Raw genomic sequence first — 24,267 nt, forward strand, 5'->3', positions numbered from 1 at the left:
TTCTGTTCATGTAGTCAGTGAATAAGTTCCACCGTCCTTTATAGTTCAGGAAAGACTTATATACTTAGTGAACTGCTGGCCCTGGAGTCATGTGCAGACATATGACTTCCTTATGATTGATGAGGAGAAAATAAGATTAAAGGCAAATAACATTTCCAGTGTTTAACAAATGATTTGCTGTCTGAATGTATTGCCATCGTATATGGTGAAGAGAGGTCACCTTCAATGATATCACATACAGTAATCCTTTAAGCTCAATTATATCCATCATATATGCAAACCGCTGCAAATATCATCTATCACTGAAGGAATTACTGTTATCCTAAATAAGTCATTGATCTACATGACAAAAATGTATCAGCTTCTCTCTTCACAAACTCTATATGCAGGCACCGATAAGACAATGTGTAACCTGAAAACAAAATGAAAGTCATCACCTTATATGAGCTGTCAGCACCAAGATACATTTCCTATACAGGTCCCAATGTTTTACGTAGTAATATAATGGATGCCACATTCCTCATTCAAAAAAGAACATTTAGCCGTGAAATACACTAAAAAATGATGCTATAATGCTAAAATATACTATATATTGTGATGAATCACTATATATAGTGATGACCAACAATCACAAGAATGGGGTCCCAGGGCACAACCACTGCTCCATACACCTCTATAAGACCGATACAGCACTGTATTTGGCTGACTATAGTTCAGAGCGGTACTGCGCATGCCCGAGCGTCATTTTGGTGTAGCTCGCTATAGAACTCAGCATACTAAGAAACCGGGGATGGCTTCCCAGCGGTCAGCTTTAAAACCCACTCATTTGAATATGTTTTCAAAGGTGACCGCCGGTGTCCGTCTGTGGCATCTCTGCAGGGAAACCATTTTTTTTGGGACAGACACAAAGTTGTACATGCAGGACTTTGTGTCCAGTCGAAAAAAACTGTTTCCCTGCGGAAAGGCCGCAGGCGGTCACCTTTAAAAACCCATTCAAATGAGTCGGTTTTAAAGCTAATCGCCGGGAAGCCAGCCCTTGTCCAGTTTCTTGGGGCTGAAGACAGAAACCCGGTGTAGAGGCACAGGGTGGACACCGGGCGCAAGTGTGAACGCCCCCTTAACCTCAACTTCTAAGAAATTAAAATCTCTTATTTGGGTTTAAAAGCCAAAGGTTATAAGTAAGACGAGGAATCTTCACCTTCCTATGCGCATTACAGGAGAGGACAAGCATCACTTTTGTAAGTTTCGGCTAAGCTGCTATAACTGAAATCTTTCAGGACATGTTACATGTGGATGACTGGGAACTACAAACCTTCCAGAAAATTGACCAAAAAGCAGAATTGCTCCCGAAGTAATAAAAGACGGAAGAGGTTATTTTCTAAGATCACTGGGCAGATAGCAGGACTTTCTTCAGAAAACTTTAAAAGAAAACACACGGACCTATTTCTGAATTGACTGTCAAGCTTAAATGTATCTTCAGCTTTCATTTTTCTCTTCTTGTATAGTCTATAGTCCTGTGCTCTCTAAAATGAACAAATGTGTATAGAAGCCTAGGATCCGGCAACCCCAATACGTCCAGCTCCATAGAAGAGATATTTATATATGCTATTGTCCAGCTTCACTACAAACCATTGAATGATTGCTCAGCGCTGTGTTATTGTCCCATTGTTGCTGCACTATATCTCAAGTACATGCTCTTACAATGAAAGCCGCAGAAAGTTATACAGCGCACAGTGATACTGTGAATATAGTTTTATTTCCAAACTCTGATGTCTTGTGTCGGGACATAAACCCAATATATAGGAGCAGACCAATAGAAAACTATAGACAGAGATGTTACTTCTGTTACCACTTGACATATACCACGGCTTCCAAATGTCCCCTATTTGCTGGACAGTCTTGAAGTTTTGAAAAAGGGTCTGGCAAATCTGGGTATGGCCTGACTCAAAAATGGGCACAGCTTACGGAAAAAAAAACCCCCCTCAAAAGTTTAGTCCCAACCGTGTAAACACTACTGGTTCAGGGACAGCCCCAGGTCAGTCCAGGGTGGAATTTATATATCTCCACTTTACTATGAAGCAATGATGAGGATGACATACACAATAGCCATACATGATAACAGTCTTTTGTTAATTTTTGTTGGACAATCCTGTATAGCAGAGTACAAAGTGATGGCGTTTAAGCACATTTATATTAAACAAAAAATTTGCAGTCTGCTTGGGGAGTTTCTAAGTGAATGAGGGGTGTGCCTTAAAAATGTCAATTTGGGATTTATGTATGGGAGGTCTGTAACCAAAATGGCTATTGTTATTAAGTAGAATAAACACCCCTTCACCAATGAAATACAATAAGGTTTCCATCTTTGTGTATTGTTTTGCAGTTACATAATATCATATAATAAATCTTTTCTGCTTTTCCTGGTCTACAATGGAGAAAAGAGACAGGTGAGTACAGTTTTTTTGTTCTATTTTTATTCTTCCCCTGCCTCAACAGGGGTTGGTCCAATTCCCCTGCAATCTTATATTATGATATATTTATAAATAAGTAATATATATATATATATATATATATATATATATATATATATATATACTGTATACACACGATGGTTTGCAAAGTATTCATACCTCTTGAACTTTTTTCATATTTTGTCACCTTACAGCCTCAAAGTTAAATGTATTTTGTTGAGATTTTAAGTAACAGACCAACAAAGTAACAGATAATTGTGAAGTGGAATGAAAATGCTACATAGTTTTCAAAATTTTAATCAAATAGAAATATAAAAAGTGTGATGTACAAAAGTTTTTAACCCCCTGCCTTCTGATACCCCTAAATAAAATCCAGTATGCACAATTGCCTTCAGAAGTCACTTACTTAGTTAATAGAGCCCAGCTTTGTGTAATTTAGTCTCAGTGTAAATACATCTGTTCTGTGAAGGCCTCAGTGGATTGATAGAGAACACTAGGAACAAACAGCATCTTGAAGATCAAGGAACCCACCACATAGGCCAGAGATAAAGTTGTGGAGAATTTTAGGGTTAGGTAATAAAAACATATCCCAAGCTTTGAGCTTCCCAAGGCGCACTGTTCAATCCATCATCCAAAAATGGAAAAAGTATTCTAGAACTGCAAACCTTCCAAGACATGGCCGTCCACCTAAACTGACAGATTCAACAAGGAGTGCACTGGTCAGAGAAGCAGACAAGAGGTCCATGGTCACTCTGCAGGAGTTGCAGAAATCCACAACTCAGGCGGGAGAATCTGTCCACAGGACAACTATGTTGTGCACTCCACAAATCTGACCTTTATGGGAGAGTGGCAAGAAGAAAACCATTGTTGAAAGAAAGACATAAGACGTGCCATTTGCAGTTTGCCACAAGCCATATAGTGGACACAGCAAATGTAGAAGAAGGTGCTCTGGCCAGTTCAAACCAAAGTTGAACTTTTTGGCTTAAATGCAAAATGCTATATGTGGCAGAAAAGTAAAACTGCTCATCACCCTGAACATACCATCCCCACTGTGACACATGGTGGTGGCAGCATCATACTGTGGAAAGGCTTTTCTTCAGCAGGGAAAGGGAAGAGGATCAGAGTTGATCGTAAGATAAATGGAGCTAAATACAGGGCAATCCTGGAAGAAAACCTGTTGGAAGCTGCAAAAGACTTGAGACTGGGAAGGAGATTCACCTTCCAGCAAGACAATGATACTAAACATACAGCCAGAGCTACAGTGGAATGGGTTAGATCAAAGAATATTCATGTGTTAGAATGGCCCAGTCATAGTCCAGACCTAAATCCCATTGAGCATCTGTGGAAAGACATGTAAATTGCAGTTCACAGACGCTCTCCATCCAATCTGGCTGAGGTTGAGCTATTTTGAAATCTCAGTCTCTAGATGTCTCTGATTGTAAGGTGACAAAATGTGAAGAAGTTCCAGGGGTATGAATACTTTTGCAAATCACTGTAAGAGCCTGATGACCTAGCACGTGGATATGACAATGTGTGATACGTGGGAGTTTATATATACAGGAACACCATGATCAACAGAAAAAGGGAATATATGATTTACTATAGAGCTGTGTTCCCTGTAAATGCATACACTCACCGGCCACTTTATTAGGTACACCTGTCCAACTGCTCGTTAACACTTAATTTCTAATCAGCCAATCACATGGCGGCAACTCAGTGCATTTAGGCATGTAGACATGGTCAAGACAATCTCCTGCAGTTCAAACCGAGCATCAGTATGGGGAAGAAAGGTGATTTGAGTGCCTTTGAACGTGGCATGGTTGTTGGTGCCAGAAGGGCTGGTCTGAGTATTTCAGAAACTGCTGATCTACTGGGATTTTCACGCACAACCATCTCTAGGGTTTACAGAGAATGGTCCGAAAAAGAAAAAACATCCAGTGAGCGGCAGTTCTGTGGGCGGAAATGCGTTGTTGATGCCAGAGGTCAGAGGAGAATGGCCAGACTGGTTCGAGCTGATAGAAAGGCAACAGTGACTCAAATAGCCACCCGTTACAACCAAGGTAGCCAGAAGAGCATCTCTTAACGCACAGTACGTCGAACTTTGAGGCAGATGGGCTACAGCAGCAGAAGACCACACCGGGTGCCACTCCTTTCAGTTAAGAACAGGAAACTGAGGCTACAATTTGCAAAAGCTCATCGAAATTGGATAATTGAAGATTGGAAAAACGTTGCCTGGTCTGATGAGTCTCGATTTCTGCTGCGACATTCGGATGGTAGGGTCAGAATTTGGCGTCAACAACATGAAAGCATGGATCCATCCTGCCTTGTATCAACGGTTCAGGCTGGTGGTGGTGGTGTCATGGTGTGGGGAATATTTTCTTGGCACTCTTTGGGCCCCTTGGTACCAATTGAGCATCGTTGCAACGCCAAAGCCTACCTGAGTATTGTTGCTGACCATGTCCATCCCTTTATGACCACAATGTACCCAACATCTGATGGCTACTTTCAGCAGGATAATGCAATGCCATGTCATAAAGCTGGAATCATCTCAGACTGGTTTCTTGAACATGACAATGAGTTCACTGTACTCCAATGGCCTCCACAGTCACCAGATCTCAATCCAATAGAGCATCTTTGGGATGTGGTGGAACGGGAGATTCGCATCATGGATGTGCAGCCGACAAATCTGCGGCAACTGTGTGATGCCATCATGTCAATATGGACCAAAATCTCTGAGGAATGCTTCCAGAACCTTGTTGAATCTATGCCACGAAGAATTGAGGCAGTTCTGAAGGCAAAAGGGGGTCCAACCCGTTACTAGCATGGTGTACCTAATAAAGTGGCCGGTGAGTGTATGTCTTAGTAAAAACCTAGACACAACTGCACGGACCAGAGATTCCAACATATGTAAAAGTTGTTTCATACGGACATATATAAAAAAAGTTTTGAAAATACAAACTAACAAATAAGATTGTAAAATTCACAAAAATGTTTATACAAACTAAAAGGAAAAAATAAAATGACCTTCATGAGCAGGACAAAATAGGACACCTTATTACAGGACACAAATTTCTTCTAAGTCACATAGCAAAATGTACAAACTAAAACACAGCAAACTGGGTCAGGCAGTGGCTGATGTGTGCACTCCTGCACCCCCACCTAATCCTCTAATAGAGAGATATACTGGTAAAGAACATTACGCCTCTAGGGTATGCATCCTTTAAAGCACCAATCCACTGGTTTCTTTCATTATTCTCTATAGGAAACAAACATAGGTTCCATGGTCACATCAAAAGAATATATCTCAAGAAATATAGAAAGAATACGTGTCTCTAGAAGACGTGGAGGCGAATAGCAAAATACTAATTTATAGCGATAGAAAAAGTATTTTAAAATTAAAGTGAAAAAATAATAATAGGGAAAATAAATAACATTTGTTAATAATATATACAAAAAATATGCGCAGCAGACACACTGTAGTGTCCAAAACTGTTGTGGTTTTGGAAATCGCAACATGTCAATTATAACCTACGGAAATGCTGCCAGTTTCCGTATATATATGTATGATAGAGGCAGAAAGTTCACAGAGAAAACCTCTGTGGATTTTCTGTGAGAAGCTCTATGGGAAAAACCGCGATGTGCTTCCATCTTGGTTTTTCCCATAGCACTTTTATGCTTCGGCCCACTACGTGGTACCTTAATGTAGTTTTCCTAGTGCATGGCAGAAAAGGGCAAAGCATGGCACAGAGGTACCTACTTTTCTTACATTGAATACTTAAGTCCCACCTGCACTAGATATAACACAGTAGTCTAGCCTTGAGTCTTCCTTTAATAAAGTCCGCACTGTATAAAACCTGATCACTGGATACTGAGCTGTTCATGAGGAAGAACTTCATATTATGAGGAAAATGCAATAACTCAATATAAAATGATAAATAAAGATGTAAAAAAAAGTGCACAAATGTCAAGTTATGTAACTATTGCAGAGAAAATGAAAGACAAAATCCTTAAATGGAATCTATCATTATGAAAATGACGTTTATATACACACACGTGGAGTGGTAAAATAGCACACTGGATACATGAATGACATCTGTCTGTTACCTGTGCACCCACAGACCCATTCACTTCACCAAGTGAGTGTATGGGACCTACCCTGAGCTTTGCCCAGGGCTCACTGCTGCATACATGGGCCTATGATAATACAATGGCGTTTGGGTCAGTGTGCTAGCTGTGAAAAACACAGAAGTGCAAGACACACCCACTAATAATAAGTATCGGTCCCAAAAATCGGACTCCTACTGATCAGCAACTTATCCTCTATCCAGTGAATACCTGTGGACACCTCTTTGGATAGATGGAAATTCCAGATATTTATGAACATATAAATATACACACACATAGGCAATAAATCAGAGCAAAGGATACTTGTGATCGAAACCATACCATATTCTGAATAGTTGGGCGCTCTCTTTCTTTGTTGAACCTTCAATTGGTATTTCTGTCCTCTGTTAAACAAAGCATAAACAATAGGTCACTGACTAAACCACTCAACAAAGTTTCCTCATAGATACAGCATAGTATCAATATGTTGTTAGACTGTATACAGATAGTGTTAAATTCCACCAGTGCCTGTCCACATTGGGGCTCACACAAATTATTATGTTTGTAGAATATGGGAAGAACCTGGGATACAGGAGAAAACCAACGCAGATGTTGACCAGGTTACGCTAGGTTCACACTAGCATTCAAGTCTCTGCACAAGACGGTGTCCCCAATTCCGCTTAAAATTGGCAGAGAGAAACAACCTGCAAGGAGCACTTTTCTCTCTGCCATTTTTGGTGGAAATTGGGGCGAAACTCGTCAGACCCCATTCATTATAGCTTATGGGGTCTGTGGGTATCTGTGTGTGACTGCTTTTTAAGTGGGTAGGGTTTCCATCTTCCAGGTCCTCAAGTGGACTTTACAAAAAAAGAAATTTTTAGGATGTTTTTTAAATATATATATATAATGACAAGAAAATGTAAAAAAAAAACAAAAAAAAAAAACCTAAGTATTTTAAAATTTGTTTTCCATAAAAATGAAAAGGTAGGTCATTTTTTTGATGTCATTTTCACTTTCAGTGAAATGTGACTGTACATAACCAATATACTGTCTGTCCAATCTAAAGCCCTGTTAGCAGGTTACGGAAAGGTGGTAGCCTTTACAAAGCGGTCTGGTCTCTTGGCCAATATGGGACACAATTCTTTACTTCCTATAAACCTTTATTTCATTTAGATTTTTCTTTCCCTATTGTTCCTCTTTGTATTTTTTGTTTCTGCCTAGAGCTGGCAGCTTAGAAAACCTGGCCCTGGAAGAACTGCCATATGCTGGTGGCCAAAGACATGATCTCATTGACTGGCATCAGGCTATTCCTAGAGTTACAGTAGTTGGACATGGTTATGGGCTAGGTTCTCTGTAAACTAATAAGGCTATGGCGGACCTCCATTTGCTATAATCTTGTTCTGTTGTTTGTATTTGTAGTGATAAAAGGTTTATTTACAGGTCCTCTGCAATCAGATACCTACCTATAAGATATATAGGGAGATGGCAAGAAAAACGGATTACAGCTGAAGCAACAAAACATGGCATACAAAGCAATTTATCAGAGAAATTACTGTTTGTTACATCTTGCTGTCTAGATTGAAAGAAGAAGGTGGCTGCATTTACAATGCTGATTATTGTACCAATTGTATAGTGCGTGCAGAAGATTACAGCAGTAGAGAATAGAAGAGGTCCACTACATACAAATATGCATCTCTCGTGACTATACAGTGTATGCAATAAATACATCACTGTTCCAGAAAATCACACAAAGAAAAAAAAGGTTTGCAGATTGATATAGGAAAGCTTAAAGGAGTCTAACCTTATATCATATTAGTGTAAACATATTCTCATCTTATACTTTCTAGCAATACAAGGTTCACATTAGTCTGGTCCATCGGAGGATCAGAAGGGACAGTTGTACCACTACAATAGCATTTACATACAGAGCCCGATGGACCCCATTGACTGTAACAGTGTTTGTCAGGTGTTTGTCATGTTAAACCTGAAATCGCTGGAGCATTAAGCCTATTTCAGGTGGACATTGCGATTAAGTCACCACAGATGTGAATGGAGCCTTAGTATGTTATCAAAGGTAATACATCATCAACCTTCTATATAAAAGATACTGTATCTTTCAATTTCACACTTACCATTTGGATTGCACAATATGTTATAAATTTAGTACATCTTCAAACCTAACAATTGTGTTCTAATATATTACTGCACTTTCTAGGCTACCCCTGACTGTAGTGAGTTTGTGACAATTTTTGCTACTTTTATAAAAAAAAAAGAAAAAAAAGTTGCACTTGATAAATTTGGTGTACTTCAGTTGGATAGGTTAAGCACTTCCATTTTTTAAAATGTGTAGTCAGTGGCATAAAAGTGTTGCAATTTATTTTGCACAAATAAACTTAAACAGTCACAAATTGCTATTCTGAAACTTTTTTGAGACCCAATTCTGTAGTTTAGGGCTTGATACATTTCTTTTAGTATGGTTTTGTTTCCTAGTTTCCTCAGCTCACTTTTCAGCTTTGCTGTGTATACTAGGGCAGGGTCATCTCATTAGCACTGAACGGTTGGGGATTTCATGACAGATGACTGCTCCATTGCACCGCTGTTGGTCTGGAGAAGGCAGCACAGTGAAAGGGAAATTCCAAGGAAGAAAACATCAAGATATTTAGACCTCTCCAAAGATTCACTTACCTAGTGGACACTTATCAGAGATCCCATGGTTTCCTCTTACAAGTCTCTACTAAAGGCTGCTCTCTATTCTTTAAGGACATACCATGGAATGGTGCTATACAAGATTAGGACTGCAGGGCATCTTAGGATAAGCAATTCTACTTTAATGTATATCAGTTTTATAAATATTTTTTTTCGAGGAATTTAGGCTACTACATTAATTTCATTTTTAATATAATATATTTTTTTCAATTTATACACCAGATTGACCTATTTCAGTACTAGTTCCCCTATGTGTGAGTCTCATTAGATTTAGAAATCTGCATTCCTACAGTAACTCACATCTATGTGAAAATCTACAAACACAAACTGAGTATCAATATATTTCTCAAAAATGAAATGCATTTACCAGAAGATGTTTTTTTTTTTTTTTTGCATAAGCTTATCAGCCTTTAAAATTTCCCTCACAACATCAAAATCCATGCCGTACAAGGTTAATCGAATCCATTTTTTGACGATGTGTATAAATCAATAATAACAAGCTTGTCATATGATAGCTGAACATTTACTGGCATCTTATCTTGTTGGCTTGCAAAAAATGTGATATATTCCTTGTGACTGAGGATGAGAGAGCAATAAGTTATTGGAAAATGTTATATGAATTTAAAGGGGTATCATCTCCTTATCTTATGGCACAATACTAGGATCAGCTACAAAGTTACAATTGGTAGGGGTCAGACTTCTGAGACATGTCATTTCTGAGAAAGAAGGGGCCAAATGGATGAACAATGGATGAATGTCATTGAACTGTCATTTACACTAGCATTTGCTCTATTTCGGGGGGGGGGGGGGGGGATTTAGAGGTGAACCGCCATTTTATGGGTATTTACAATCCTGCACCTTATTTATCATAGTGTCACTATGTAACACTGTATATCTGTATTTTACATGTTCATATTGTATTGTAGCATAATTTAATACATTGGCTGAATCAATATATATATATATATATATATATATATATATATATATATACTGTATATTTCTTTTTGCTGTGTTTACTTACAGGGGTTGTCCCATCACAAGGATCCTATCTATACTGCTTGTTAATGTGGATGTAAGACTTTTCCTAAATACACTGCTTCAGAAAAACTGCTTTGTTTGTCCGCTATCTTACTTTATTCAATTCTTTGTGGCCACAGCCCTGACTTATCTGCTCAAAAGTCAAGTGATGTAGCTGCTGCTCTCAGGGGGGAGGGAGGAGGGGCTAAGTGCATGGGAGCCAGCCTGTGTATCTAGCTATTCCTGTGTCTACACCACATGACCTAGCTCCCTGCTCTCAGATAGGGAAGAGGAGCTGCTTTCATTTCTGAACTTGTCTTCTGTTCTCCCAGTTATCAGGCTAGCTAATTCAATTGTGTTCATTATGGCAGAGACAGGCAGATTTAGAGGGATTTAGAGGTGAACCGCCATTTTATGGGTATTTACAATCCTGCACCTTATTTATCATAGTGTCACTATGTAACACTGTATATCTGTATTTTACATGTTCATATTGTATTGTAGCATAATTTAATACATTGGCTGAATCATTATATATATATGTATATATATATATATATATATATATATATATATATATATATACTGTATATTTCTTTTTGCTGTGTTTACTTACAGGGGTTGTCCCATCACAAGGATCCTATCTATACTGCTTGTTAATGTGGATGTAAGACTTTTCCTAAATACACTGCTTCAGAAAAACTGCTTTGTTTGTCCACTATCTTACTTTATTCAATTCATTGTTGACACAGCCCTTGACTTATCTGCTCAAAAGTCAAGTGATGTATCTGCCTGCTCTCAGGGGGGAGGGAGGAGGGGCTAAGTTCACGGGAGCGAGCCTGTGTTTCTAGCTATTCCTGTGTTTACACCATGTGACATAGGTCCTGCTCTCAGATAGGGGAGGGGAGCTGCTTTCATTTCTGAACTTGTCTTCTGTTCTCCTAGTTATCAGGCTAGCTAATTCAATTGTGTTCATTATGGCAGAGACAGGCAGTCTCTGTATGTAACACAGAATGGAGTTGCTGCTGCCTGTACTTCACAGTCCAATATGGGTGGGCGGAGCTACACGTGAATTTGGGGGTGGAGATAAACAGCAGGTTGCATGTGAAATCCCGCCCACCAAATGTAAAATGTAAGTCTCTGTATGTAACACAGAATGGAGTTGCTCCTGCCTGTACTTCATTGTCCAATATTGTGCATATAGTGTTTAAGGACCTTTGATGACATCACAGGCCCTTCAGCCGCCCCATAGGATCACGCTATGCTGTGGGCAGAGCTACATGCTAATTTGGGGGCAGAGCTAAATGGCAGGTTGCATGTAAAACCCCACCTACCAAATGACGCAAGAAACCAGGAAGAAGATTTTACAGCAGTGAAGACTGGTGAGTATGCAACGTGGGAATACCCCTTTAAGATGGGGGTTCAGTGTATTGTGACTTTCCACTCATGTTGCATCTCTCTATATGTATGCTTAAAGATTGTATTTGTTGATTGACATGAAATAAAGTGGGGGGGAGCTGTATTTTTTTTGGGTTATGTTCATTTATTTTCAGTGTTTAGAACTGTAGGACGCTAGCATTCTGGTGATACCAAATCTATAATAAACTGAATTTTTACCCTTTACATTTTTTTCTTTTCAATATTAAGGCCAGGGCCCCACATGGCGGCATCGCCGCAGGGAAAGAGAAAAGGTTGTTTACCTGAGCCCTAGAGAAACATACATACCTCGTGAGACATGGCAAAGCAACTTAAACCTGTCACTCAAAACCTTTCTACTACTTATTATTTAGACAAATAATTTTCCTTTGTTGACCATTTGTTGGTTCCACCGACCGTTCACAATTGAATGAGTAACATATGTTTATCGAGCAGCTTAAAATATCTTAATAAATAAGTAAATGTGTGAAAATGTAAGACGGCAAAGTTTTCTATTCTGGGTATTTGTGTTCAAATGAAATAGGGAGAGAAGACGGCAAAGTCAAGGAAACTGGCATGTTTGTCTCGAGAGAGCGAGAGCTGGCACTAGCAGAGCTCCCCTCTAGGAAAAGCTATTCACAGTTGTTCTAAAAAAGATTTTGTTGCCATGGGTACTGATGTAACAGAGAGAATTGAAAAGGAATAAAAAGCTTTTAGGGAGCATGGATCAGGTTTGTTCAAACCATTTTACTTTACCTAAATTTGCAATTAACCCTCTGACTTTTTTTTATCTGTTCCCTATTCATACATGGCGCTGCATATGGAGTATAAAATCTCCATATATTTCTCCTGAAAAGCAATCAACAAAAATCATACCAGCATACTGCAGGTTTCATGAATACAGGTCAGATCTCCTTGGCGTGCAGCTTATGTAGTGTGCCTGAATTTCTTAGCATTCCAATTACTGCTCATTTTAATTGTAGGCTAACTACTGGCGCTATGTCCAATAAGTTCAATGCGCTGAAGCAATTAACAGGTCACAAATTGCTGGATTCCTTCCAGAAATGAGCTTCGGAAGTTAATATACTTTGGACTGAATCTGTAACTGGTCACATTAAATTTCATGGCCTATGCCAGTTTATCCTTAAAGTTTTTGCTGTGAACATATAAGATTCCTCTTGGAGTATATAAACTAGGTGACCAGTCACCTCTCCTGCTGGTGTGTTTTACTAGTGTAAATATTGTAAATACTTCTATTCCCCATAAAATAATTCTGGAGCATTTATCCTTATAGCTTTGTGCTGTGCTGCTCCTCTGTTCGACCTTTTAGACTAAGGCACCATAGCCAAAGAGTGAAAACACATTGTGTCCACAGAATTTTCCTCTGCAAACTTTTTGCTTTAATTATACCTATAGGGAAACCAACAGCATTTCTGTAGGTAAAATTGAAATGATGTGAATTCCAAAAACACAGTTTTGGAAATTACAGAATTTCCGCTGCAGGTATTTTTCTTCAATGTGTGGCTGGGATTTGCTAGAAATTCACTTTGCAGTACTGTAAAATGCCACAATTGCAGCACTTTTCTCTCTGCATTTTTCATGTCAGAGAGAGGAACCAAATTCCCATATGGAAATCGGGCGCAGACATGAAACGAGCCTAAGGTCTCATTCACATGTCCACATCAACAGACTGGGTCTAGCTCTGGGAAAAAAACGACGCATGAATGTCATGGTTCCTATTTATTTCCCATTCATTTTTGTCTTCGGCTCCAAAAAAAAAAAAAAAAAAAATGCAGCAAAATCTGCAACAAAAAAAATGTTGCGGGTCCTCAGCCTAAGGCTGGGTTCACACCAGTGCTTGAAGTCCATTCAGGGATTCCGTTTCCAAATGCAAGCAGCACTTTCCTCTACACATTTTTTGCTCTTTTCAGGCGGAGACTCGGAGGACCACATCATCATCTATGGGGTCCATGGGCTTCCGCAGGTAACGTATGTCTTTTTGCGCGTGCGCAAAAAGACGTGCGTTATATGAAAAATCCATTGAACTCAATGGCTAACTACATTTTACACGTGTATTTTTACACGTGTAAAATGGACAGAACACACAGCGTGTAGACAGAATACACGGAGCATAAACTCTGTGTGAAGGGGCCCTAAGTTTCCATTCGGAAACCTGAACACAGATGTGAACCTACACTAAGTCATGTTTTGCAGGCCTATGGCACACAACCATGTGTATTTTGTGGTCTGCAAACTAGTAATCAGTGTTTCTTTTTTGCAGACAGAGTGTCTTCAGTATTTCTTCAGCATCAGTGCCGCATGTCTGCAAAAACGATCAGTGTCATCAGTGTGTGATCCTAGTTTGCGGATCCAGAAAAAAACCCCCACATCTAATAATATCCCTAGCTTGTCTGCAAATATGGATGGCACATTGATGACACACTGAGACTAAGTTTTTAGTCTACCATAGGCTTCTATGGGGGAGTCAGTTTCACAAACACTGAAGAGAATAAGACCTGCTCTATATTTTGCCTAAGGACTCTCGGCCCGCACACTGATTAGTGAAAATCACGCGTGTGTACGTCATGTGCCCATAGAAATTAATGGATCAGTGTGCTATCCGGATAACACACTGATCTCGGCCACAATCGTCTGCAAGAAGTCTAAGGCCGGGTTCACACGATGTATTATGGCACGTAATGTGGCACGTAGACGGCGCGGGAGCTTTGGCGGGCCGTATATGCTCCCATTGTTTTCAATGGGAGCCGTACCGTATACGTGGCGCTATTTTGCGGCTGTGATTTTGCGGCGGCCGCAAAATAGCGCTGCGTATACGGTACCGCGGCTCCCATTGAAAACAATGGGAGCGTATACGGCCCGCAAAAACTCCCGCACCGTCTACGTGCCACATTATGTGCCATAATACATCGTGTGAACCCGGCCTTAAGACCCCACAGTGAGAAAAGATGCATTTTTTTGTTGCAGATTTTGCTGCAGTTATTTTAAGCCAAAGCCAGGAGTGGATTGGGCAGAGGGTAGAAGTATAAGAGCTTACTATATTATACCCAATTTGTTTTGAAGCCTCTGTTGGCTTTTGATCAAAAAATGCAGCAAAATCCAAAACACAAAAAGCAGCTTTACCATGAGGTGTGACCTCGGCCTTAAAGAGACTACCGTGGCAACTTGATCTGAATGAGTCAATGAAGTCTGCCATATGTTTGTATGTAGGTATGTAGTGTTCAGTGTAAAAGATATCCAGATTACACACATGTAGTTAATTCCTCCAAGACTGAAGGCCTTCCTGCACTGTACATGAGGTTTTATTTTGGCGGTGCATATTGCTGGCCTGAGATCTGATAATTCTGTCAGTTTTTATAATGATCTTCCTCCAAACTGTTACCTTTATAAATCTGTCTCTCCTAAACCCTAAACGAATGTAGACATCAGTAATAAAGTGTCCACTTTCATTTATCTGTGTCAGAGAGAGTTCTGAGTCACGATTCCCAGGTGAGCCTTAGATTTTCTTTAGTATTAAATATTCAGTATTATGGAGCTGGTGGTCACCAGTGATTTGTCTCCCTGACATAAGCCAGCCATACACAGACGGTATCTGTCAGCTGAACGAGTGCTTACTTTCCACGGATACCCCATCATTTTTAATAAAAGGGGAGTAAGAAAAGAAAACTACTAGTGACCACTTGTACCCGGCAATAAAATACCATGGATATGAGAATGAGGGGTCGGAGTGGAATACGGAGTGGGGCAGGAATGCTGTAAAAAAAAGAGTAGGGGCTCCATAAATATACAGCGCCAAAGTATTCAGCATATAGGAGGACACCCCTTTGAAAAGTAAGATTTTAATCAATATCTCAAATAACAAAAAAAATATTTAATTTTGACAAGACTGAGTCTCATAGAACATTTATTTAACCCATAACATGAAAGTTAGGTTAATATAACTCAGATTAAGTTTTACTCTAATTAGTTGAGGCAAAAATGAATCTTCCCCAAATCTAAACTACTACATCTAGTATTTTGTATAATCCTCATCATTTTTAATAACTTTACCAAGTCTACTAGGCGTGGAATGAACAAGCTGGCGACATATTGCAACATCTATCTTTTTCAATTCTTCATGAACGACCTCTTTGAGAGACTGAATGCTGAATAGAGAGTGATGCTCAACCTTTTTCTTCTGAATTCCGTATAGAATCAGAGGACATACTTGGTCACTGAATCACTGTCACCCTGTTCTTCAGATTTTCCCATATGTGTTTGATGGGTTCTGATCAGGGGACATACTTGGCCACTGAACCACTGTCACCCTGTTCTTCTTCAGATATTCCTCAGCGGCCTTAGATGTGCGTTTTGGATCATTATCATGTTGGGAGAGTGCAGGATAACCAGAGGCACAGAGTAATGGCAGCATCTTCTCTTTCAATATAGAGCAGTATCTATGAGTTCCTGATACCTTCAAGGAAATGCAGCTCCCTGACACCAGCAACGCTCATGCAGCCCCACATAAGACACCACCAGGTTTTACAGTAGGCATTTTGCTTTTTAGTCTTCACATTTGCAATGTTATACAGTTTTAAAGCCATCAGTTTCAAAAACATCACTCCAGATTACAGAGTCCCAGTAGTCGTCTTCTTTTTCAACATGGGTGCTGGCAAACTCTAGGTGTGCTTTTGAGTGTTTAGTGCATGGGTTTTAGGAGAGCCTTTCTTTGTGGACAACACCCATGCCTGCCATTTGTCTGCAGTCCGCCATATTGTGTCACGGGAAATACACATCCCAAGTTTGGCTTACTACTTCTTTCGCTAACTGCAGTTAATTTCATGGTGATTTTCTTCAATCCTTGTGATCATAAGACGCTCCTGTTTAGGTGGTAACCTCTGTGGATGGCTTGGACATCTCTGTGAGATGATTGTAGTTCCATATTTATTAAAATTTTTGTATTATATTTGCTACAGTATTCTGATTAAGTAAAGCATTTCTCACCTTCTAGAGAAATTACTTTCTTTCTTAGGCCTTGTGCTATTCCTCTCCTATGTAATATCACTACTGACAGTATTAGGTTAGAGCCCCATGTAGCACGCCACAACAAAAAAATGATGCGGGAAAAACTTCATCAGCAACGCTTCACGTTTTTTTCTGCAGTGATTTTTGTAGAAAGTCCACAGAAGATTAATCTTCAGACTTTCTGCTTCCGTTGCACTTATTGTGAAACCACTCGTGTTTCTGTAGGTATAACTGACCGTAATGGTGTTGGAAATTGCAGCGTTTCTGCTGTGCATATTCTTCTTTTCTTCTATTCTTATTTTCTTAGTCTGAAGTAGAGATGAGCGAACAGTGTTCTATCGAACTCATGTTCGATCGGATATTAGGCTGTTCGGCATGTTCGAATCGAATCGAACACCGCGTGGTAAAGTGCGCCATTACTCGATTCCCCTCCCACCTTCCCTGGCGCCTTTTTTGCTCCAATAACAGCGCAGGGTAGGTGGGACAGGAACTACGACACCGGTGACGTTGAGAAAAGTAGGCAAAACCCATTGGCTGCCGAAAACATGTGACCTCTAATTTAAAAGAACAGCGCCGCCCAGGTTCGCGTCATTCTGAGCTTGCAATTCACCGAGGACGGAGGTTTCCGTCCAGCTAGCTAGGGCTTAGATTCTGGGTAGGCAGGGACAGGCTAGGATAGGAAGGAGAAGACAACCACAACAGCTCTTGTAAGAGCTAAATTCCAGGGAGAAGCTTGTCAGTGTAACGTGGCACTGACGGGCTCAATCGCCGCAACCCAGCTTTCCCAGGATCCTGAATGGAATACACTGTCAGTGTATTCCCGTATACCCGATATATACCCCCGATACCCGTTCCAACGGTGTGCCCCCCCACCTTCACCCCAAAAATACCCTGCAAGTCCCCTAGCAATAGAATTGGGGCTATATACACCCACTATTTTTGCTACTGCCATATAGTGCCATTGTCTGACTGGGAATTCAAAGAATATATTGGGGTTACGTGCACCCACAATTTTTACTACTGGTATACAGTGCCAGTTTCTGACTGGGAATTCAAAGAATATATTGGGGTTACAAATACCCTCATTTCTTGCTACTGCCATATAGTGCCAGTTTCTGACTGGGAATTCAAAGAATATATTGGGGTTACGTGCACCCACAATTTTTACTACTGGTATACAGTGCCATTGTCTGACTGGGAATTCAAAGAATATATTGGGGTTACGTGCACCCACAATTTTTACTACTGGTATACAGTGCCAGTTTCTGACTGGGAATTCAAAGAATATATTGGGGTTACGTGCACCCACAATTTTTACTACTGGTATACAGTGCCAGTTTCTGACTGGGAATTCAAAGAATATATTGGGGTTATAAATACCCTCATTTCTTGCTACTGGTATATAGTGCCATTGTCTGACTGGGAATTCAAAGAATATATTGGGGTTACGTGCACCCACAATTTTTACTACTGGTATACAGTGCCAGTTTCTGACTGGGAATTCAAAGAATATATTGGGGTTACAAATACCCTCATTTCTTGCTACTGCCATATAGTGCCAGTTTCTGACTGGTAATTCAAAGAATATATTGGGGTTACGTGCACCCACAATTTTTACTACTGGTATACAGTGCCAGTTTCTGACTGGGAATTCAAAGAATATATTGGGGTTACAAATACCCTCATTTCTTGCTACTGCCATATAGTGCCAGTTTCTGACTGGTAATTCAAAGAATATATTGGGGTTACGTGCACCCACAATTTTTACTACTGGTATACAGTGCCAGTTTCTGACTGGGAATTCAAAGAATATATTGGGGTTACAAATACCCTCATTTCTTGCTACTGCCATATAGTGCCAGTTTCTGACTGGTAATTCAAAGAATATATTGGGGTTACGTGCACCCACAATTTTTACTACTGGTATACAGTGCCAGTTTCTGACTGGGAATTCAAAGAATATATTGGGGTTACAAATACCCTCATTTCTTGCTACTGCCATATAGTGCCAGTTTCTGACTGGTAATTCAAAGAATATATTGGGGTTACGTGCACCCACAATTTTTACTACTGGTATACAGTGCCATTGTCTGACTGGGAATTCAAAGAATATATTGGGGTTATAAATACCCTCAATTCTTGCTACTGGAATATAGTGCCATTGTCTGACTGGGAATTCAAAGAATATATTGGGGTTACGTGCACCCACAATTTTTACTACTGGTATACAGTGCCAGTTTCTGACTGGGAATTCAAAGAATATATTGGGGTTACAAATACCCTCATTTCTTGCTACTGCCATATAGTGCCAGTTTCTGACTGGGAATTCAAAGAATATATTGGGGTTACGTGCACCCACAATTTTTACTACTGGTATACAGTGCCATTGTCTGACTGGGAATTCAAAGAATATATTGGGGTTACGTGCACCCACAATTTTTACTACTGGTATACAGTGCCAGTTTCTGACTGGGAATTCAAAGAATATATTGGGGTTACGTGCACCCACAATTTTTACTACTGGTATACAGTGCCAGTTTCTGACTGGGAATTCAAAGAATATATTGGGGTTACAAATACCCTCATTTCTTGCTACTGCCATATAGTGCCAGTTTCTGACTGGTAATTCAAAGAATATATTGGGGTTACGTGCACCCACAATTTTTACTACTGGTATACAGTGCCAGTTTCTGACTGGGAATTCAAAGAATATATTGGGGTTAGAAATACCCTCATTTCTTGCTACTGGTATATAGTGCCATTGTCTGACTGGGAATTCAAAGAATATATTGGGGTTACGTGCACCCACAATTTTTACTACTGGTATACAGTGCCAGTTTCTGACTGGGAATTCAAAGAATATATTGGGGTTACAAATACCCTCATTTCTTGCTACTGCCATATAGTGCCAGTTTCTGACTGGGAATTCAAAGAATATATTGGGGTTACGTGCACCCACAATTTTTACTACTGGTATACAGTGCCAGTTTCTGACTGGGAATTCAAAGAATATATTGGGGTTACAAATACCCTCATTTCTTGCTACTGCCATATAGTGCCAGTTTCTGACTGGTAATTCAAAGAATATATTGGGGTTACGTGCACCCACAATTTTTACTACTGGTATACAGTGCCATTGTCTGACTGGGAATTCAAAGAATATATTGGGGTTATAAATACCCTCATTTCTTGCTACTGCCATATAGTGCCAGTTTCTGACTGGGAATTCAAAGAATATATTGGGGTTACGTGCACCCACAATTTTTACTACTGGTATACAGTGCCATTGTCTGACTGGGAATTCAAAGAATATATTGGGGTTATAAATACCCTCATTTCTTGCTACTGGTATATAGTGCCATTGTCTGACTGGGAATTCAAAGAATATATTGGGGTTACGTGCACCCACAATTTTTACTACTGGTATACAGTGCCAGTTTCTGACTGGGAATTCAAAGAATATATTGGGGTTACAAATACCCTCATTTCTTGCTACTGCCATATAGTGCCAGTTTCTGACTGGTAATTCAAAGAATATATTGGGGTTACGTGCACCCACAATTTTTACTACTGGTATACAGTGCCAGTTTCTGACTGGGAATTCAAAGAATATATTGGGGTTACAAATACCCTCATTTCTTGCTACTGCCATATAGTGCCATTGTCTGACTGGGAATTCAAAGAATATATTGGGGTTACGTGCACCCACAATTTTTACTACTGGTATACAGTGCCATTGTCTGACTGGGAATTCAAAGAATATATTGGGGTTATAAATACCCTCATTTCTTGCTACTGCCATATAGTGCCAGTTTCTGACTGGTAATTCAATGAATATATTGGGGTTATAAATACCCTCATTTCTTGCTACTGGTATATAGTGCCATTGTCTGACTGGGAATTCAAAGAATATATTGGGGTTACATGCACCCACAATTTTTACTACTGGTATACAGTGCCAGTTTCTGACTGGGAATTCAAAGAATATATTGGGGTTACAAATACCCTCATTTCTTGCTACTGCCATATAGTGCCAGTTTCTGACTGGTAATTCAATGAATATATTGGGGTTATAAATACCCTCATTTCTTGCTACTGGTATATAGTGCCATTGTCTGACTGGGAATTCAAAGAATATATTGGGGTTACATGCACCCACAATTTTTACTACTGGTATACAGTGCCAGTTTCTGACTGGTAATTCAAAGAATATATTGGGGTTACGTGCACCCACAATTTTTACTACTGGTATACAGTGCCAGTTTCTGACTGGGAATTCAAAGAATATATTGGGGTTACAAATACCCTCATTTCTTGCTACTGCCATATAGTGCCAGTTTCTGACTGGTAATTCAAAGAATATATTGGGGTTACGTGCACCCACAATTTTTACTACTGGTATACAGTGCCATTGTCTGACTGGGAATTCAAAGAATATATTGGGGTTACGTGCACCCACAATTTTTACTACTGGTATACAGTGCCAGTTTCTGACTGGGAATTCAAAGAATATATTGGGGTTACAAATACCCTCATTTCTTGCTACTGCCATATAGTGCCATTGTCTGACTGGGAATTCAAAGAATATATTGGGGTTACGTGCCCCCACAATTTTTACTACTGGTATACAGTGCCATTGTCTGACTGGGAATTTAAAGAATATATTGGGGTTATAAATACCCTCATTTCTTGCTACTGCCATATAGTGCCAGTTTCTGACTGGTAATTCAAAGAATATATTGGGGTTATAAATACCCTCATTTCTTGCTACTGGTATATAGTGCCATTGTCTGACTGGGAATTCAAAGAATATATTGGGGTTACGTGCACCCACAATTTTTACTACTGGTATACAGTGCCAGTTTCTGACTGGGAATTCAAAGAATATATTGGGGTTACAAATACCCTCATTTCTTGCTACTGCCATATAGTGCCAGTTTCTGACTGGTAATTCAAAGAATATATTGGGGTTACGTGCACCCACAATTTTTACTACTGGTATACAGTGCCAGTTTCTGACTGGGAATTCAAAGAATATATTGGGGTTACAAATACCCTCATTTCTTGCTACTGCCATATAGTGCCAGTTTCTGACTGGTAATTCAAAGAATATATTGGGGTTACGTGCACCCACAATTTTTACTACTGGTATACAGTGCCATTGTCTGACTGGGAATTCAAAGAATATATTGGGGTTACGTGCACCCACAATTTTTACTACTGGTATACAGTGCCAGTTTCTGACTGGGAATTCAAAGAATATATTGGGGTTACAAATACCCTCATTTCTTGCTACTGCCATATAGTGCCATTGTCTGACTGGGAATTCAAAGAATATATTGGGGTTACGTGCACCCACAATTTTTACTACTGGTATACAGTGCCAGTTTCTGACTGGGAATTCAAAGAATATATTGGGGTTATAAATACCCTCATTTCTTGCTACTGGTATATAGTGCCATTGTCTGACTGGGAATTCAAAGAATATATTGGGGTTACGTGCACCCACAATTTTTGCTACTGGTATATAGTGCCAATTTCTAACTGGGAATTCAAAATGCGCAAGGCTCCCGGAAAGGGATGTGGACGAGGCCGTGGGCGAGGTCGGGGGAATGGTTCTGGGGAGCAAGGTAGCAGTGAAGCCACAGGGCGTCCCGTGCCTACTCCTGTGGGGCAGCAAGCATTGCGCCACTCCACAGTGCCAGGGTTGCTTGCCACATTAACTAAACTGCAGGGTACAAACCTTAGTAGGCCCGAGAACCAGGAACAGGTCTTGCAATGGCTGTCAGAGAACGCTTACAGCACATTGTCCAGCAGCCAGTCAGACTCTGCCTCCTCTCCTCCTATTACCCAACAGTCTTGTCCTCCTTCCTCCCAAAATTCCCAAGCTTCACAGAACAATAACCCCAACTGTTCCTGCTCCCCAGAGCTGTTCTCCGCTCCTTTCATTGTCCCTCAACCTGCCTCTCCACGTCACGATTCCACGAACCTAACAGAGGAGCATCTGTGTCCAGATGCTCAAACACTAGAGTCTCCTCCATCTCCGTTCGATTTGGTGGTGGATGACCAGCAACCCACCCTCATCGACGATGATGTGACGCAGTTGCCGTCAGGGCATCCAGTTGACCGGCGCATTGTGCGGGAGGAGGAGATGAGACAGGAGTTGGAAGAGGAAGTGGTGGATGATGAGGACACTGACCCGACCTGGACAGGGGGGATGTCAAGCGGGGAAAGTAGTGTGGATGTTGAGGCAAGTGCAGCACCAAAAAGGGTAGCTAGAGGCAGAGGCAGAGGTCAGCAGCTTAGGCGAAGCCAGGCCACACCCGGAATCTCCCAAGATGTTCCAGTTCGTACCCAGCCCCGAAAAACTCCCACCTCGAGGGCACGTTTCTCGAAGGTGTGGAGTTTTTTCAAGGAATGCGCCGAGGACAGATATAGTGTTGTCTGCACAATTTGCCTCTCGAAATTGATTAGGGGCTCTGAGAAGAGCAACCTGTCCACCACTTCAATGCGCCGTCATTTGGAATCCAAGCACTGGAATCAGTGGCAGGCAGCAACGGCAGGACAAAGGCCGCCTGCCGTTCACGCCACTGCCACTGCCTCTGCCACTGCCTCTGCCTCTGCCACTGCCACTGCTGACTGTGCTGGCGATGCACTCCAGAGGACGAGCCAGGACACCACTTCATCTGCCTCCGCCACTTTGTTGACTTCTCCCTCATCCTCCCCTGTTCCTGTCTTATCTCCTTCTCCTGCACCATCAAAGGCACCATCAGGCGCTTCTTTACAACAACCCACCATCTCTCAGACATTGGAGCGGCGGCAGAAATACACTGCTAACCACCCACACGCGCAAGCCTTGAACGCCAACATCGCTAAACTGCTGGCCCAGGAGATGTTGCCGTTCCGGCTTGTTGAAACTCCCGCCTTCCTGGACCTGATGGCAACTGCGGCACCTCGCTATGCCGTCCCTAGCCGTCACTACTTCTCCCGGTGTGCCGTCCCCGCCTTGCACCAGCACGTGTCACTCAACATCAGGCGGGCCCTTAGTTCCGCGCTTTGCACAAAGGTCCACTTGACCACCGACGCGTGGACAAGTGCATGCGGACAGGGACGCTACATTTCACTGACGGCACACTGGGTGAATGTAGTTGAGGCTGGGACTGCTTCCCAAACTGGCCCGGTGTACCTCGTCTCCCCGCCTAACATTCCTGGCAGGGACACGAGAAGAACACCCCCCTCCTCCTCCTCCTCTACCGCCTCCTCCTCCGCCACCGCCTCCTCCTCCGCTGTTAAATTGACCCCAGCTACGAGTTGGAAACGTTGCAGCACTGGCGTTGGTAGACGTCAGCAGGCTGTGCTGAAGCTGATCAGCTTGGGGGACAGACAGCACACTGCCTCCGAGGTAAGGAATGCCCTCCTCGATGAGACGGCAATATGGTTTGAGCCGCTGCACCTGGGCCCAGGTATGGTCGTTTGTGATAACGGCCGGAACCTGGTAGCAGCTCTGGAGCTTGCCGGACTCCAACATGTT

At 41.1% G+C, this 24,267-nt stretch overlaps 1 protein-coding gene across 1 annotated transcript in view; it reads right to left on the minus strand.

Moving 5' to 3' along the window:
• The window catches only part of SLC9A9 (solute carrier family 9 member A9), a 571,893-nt gene that overhangs the window by 110,404 nt on the left and 437,222 nt on the right, over positions 1–24,267 (minus strand). Inside the window, exon 14 of the mRNA XM_075268848.1 lies at positions 6,897–6,976. Coding sequence (XP_075124949.1) covers positions 6,897–6,976 — 80 coding nt within the window. The remainder of the gene's footprint in view (positions 1–6,896; positions 6,977–24,267) is intronic.

Source organism: Leptodactylus fuscus, chromosome 3, assembly GCF_031893055.1.
Source record: "Leptodactylus fuscus isolate aLepFus1 chromosome 3, aLepFus1.hap2, whole genome shotgun sequence".
Taxonomy (NCBI): Eukaryota; Metazoa; Chordata; class Amphibia; order Anura; family Leptodactylidae; genus Leptodactylus; species Leptodactylus fuscus.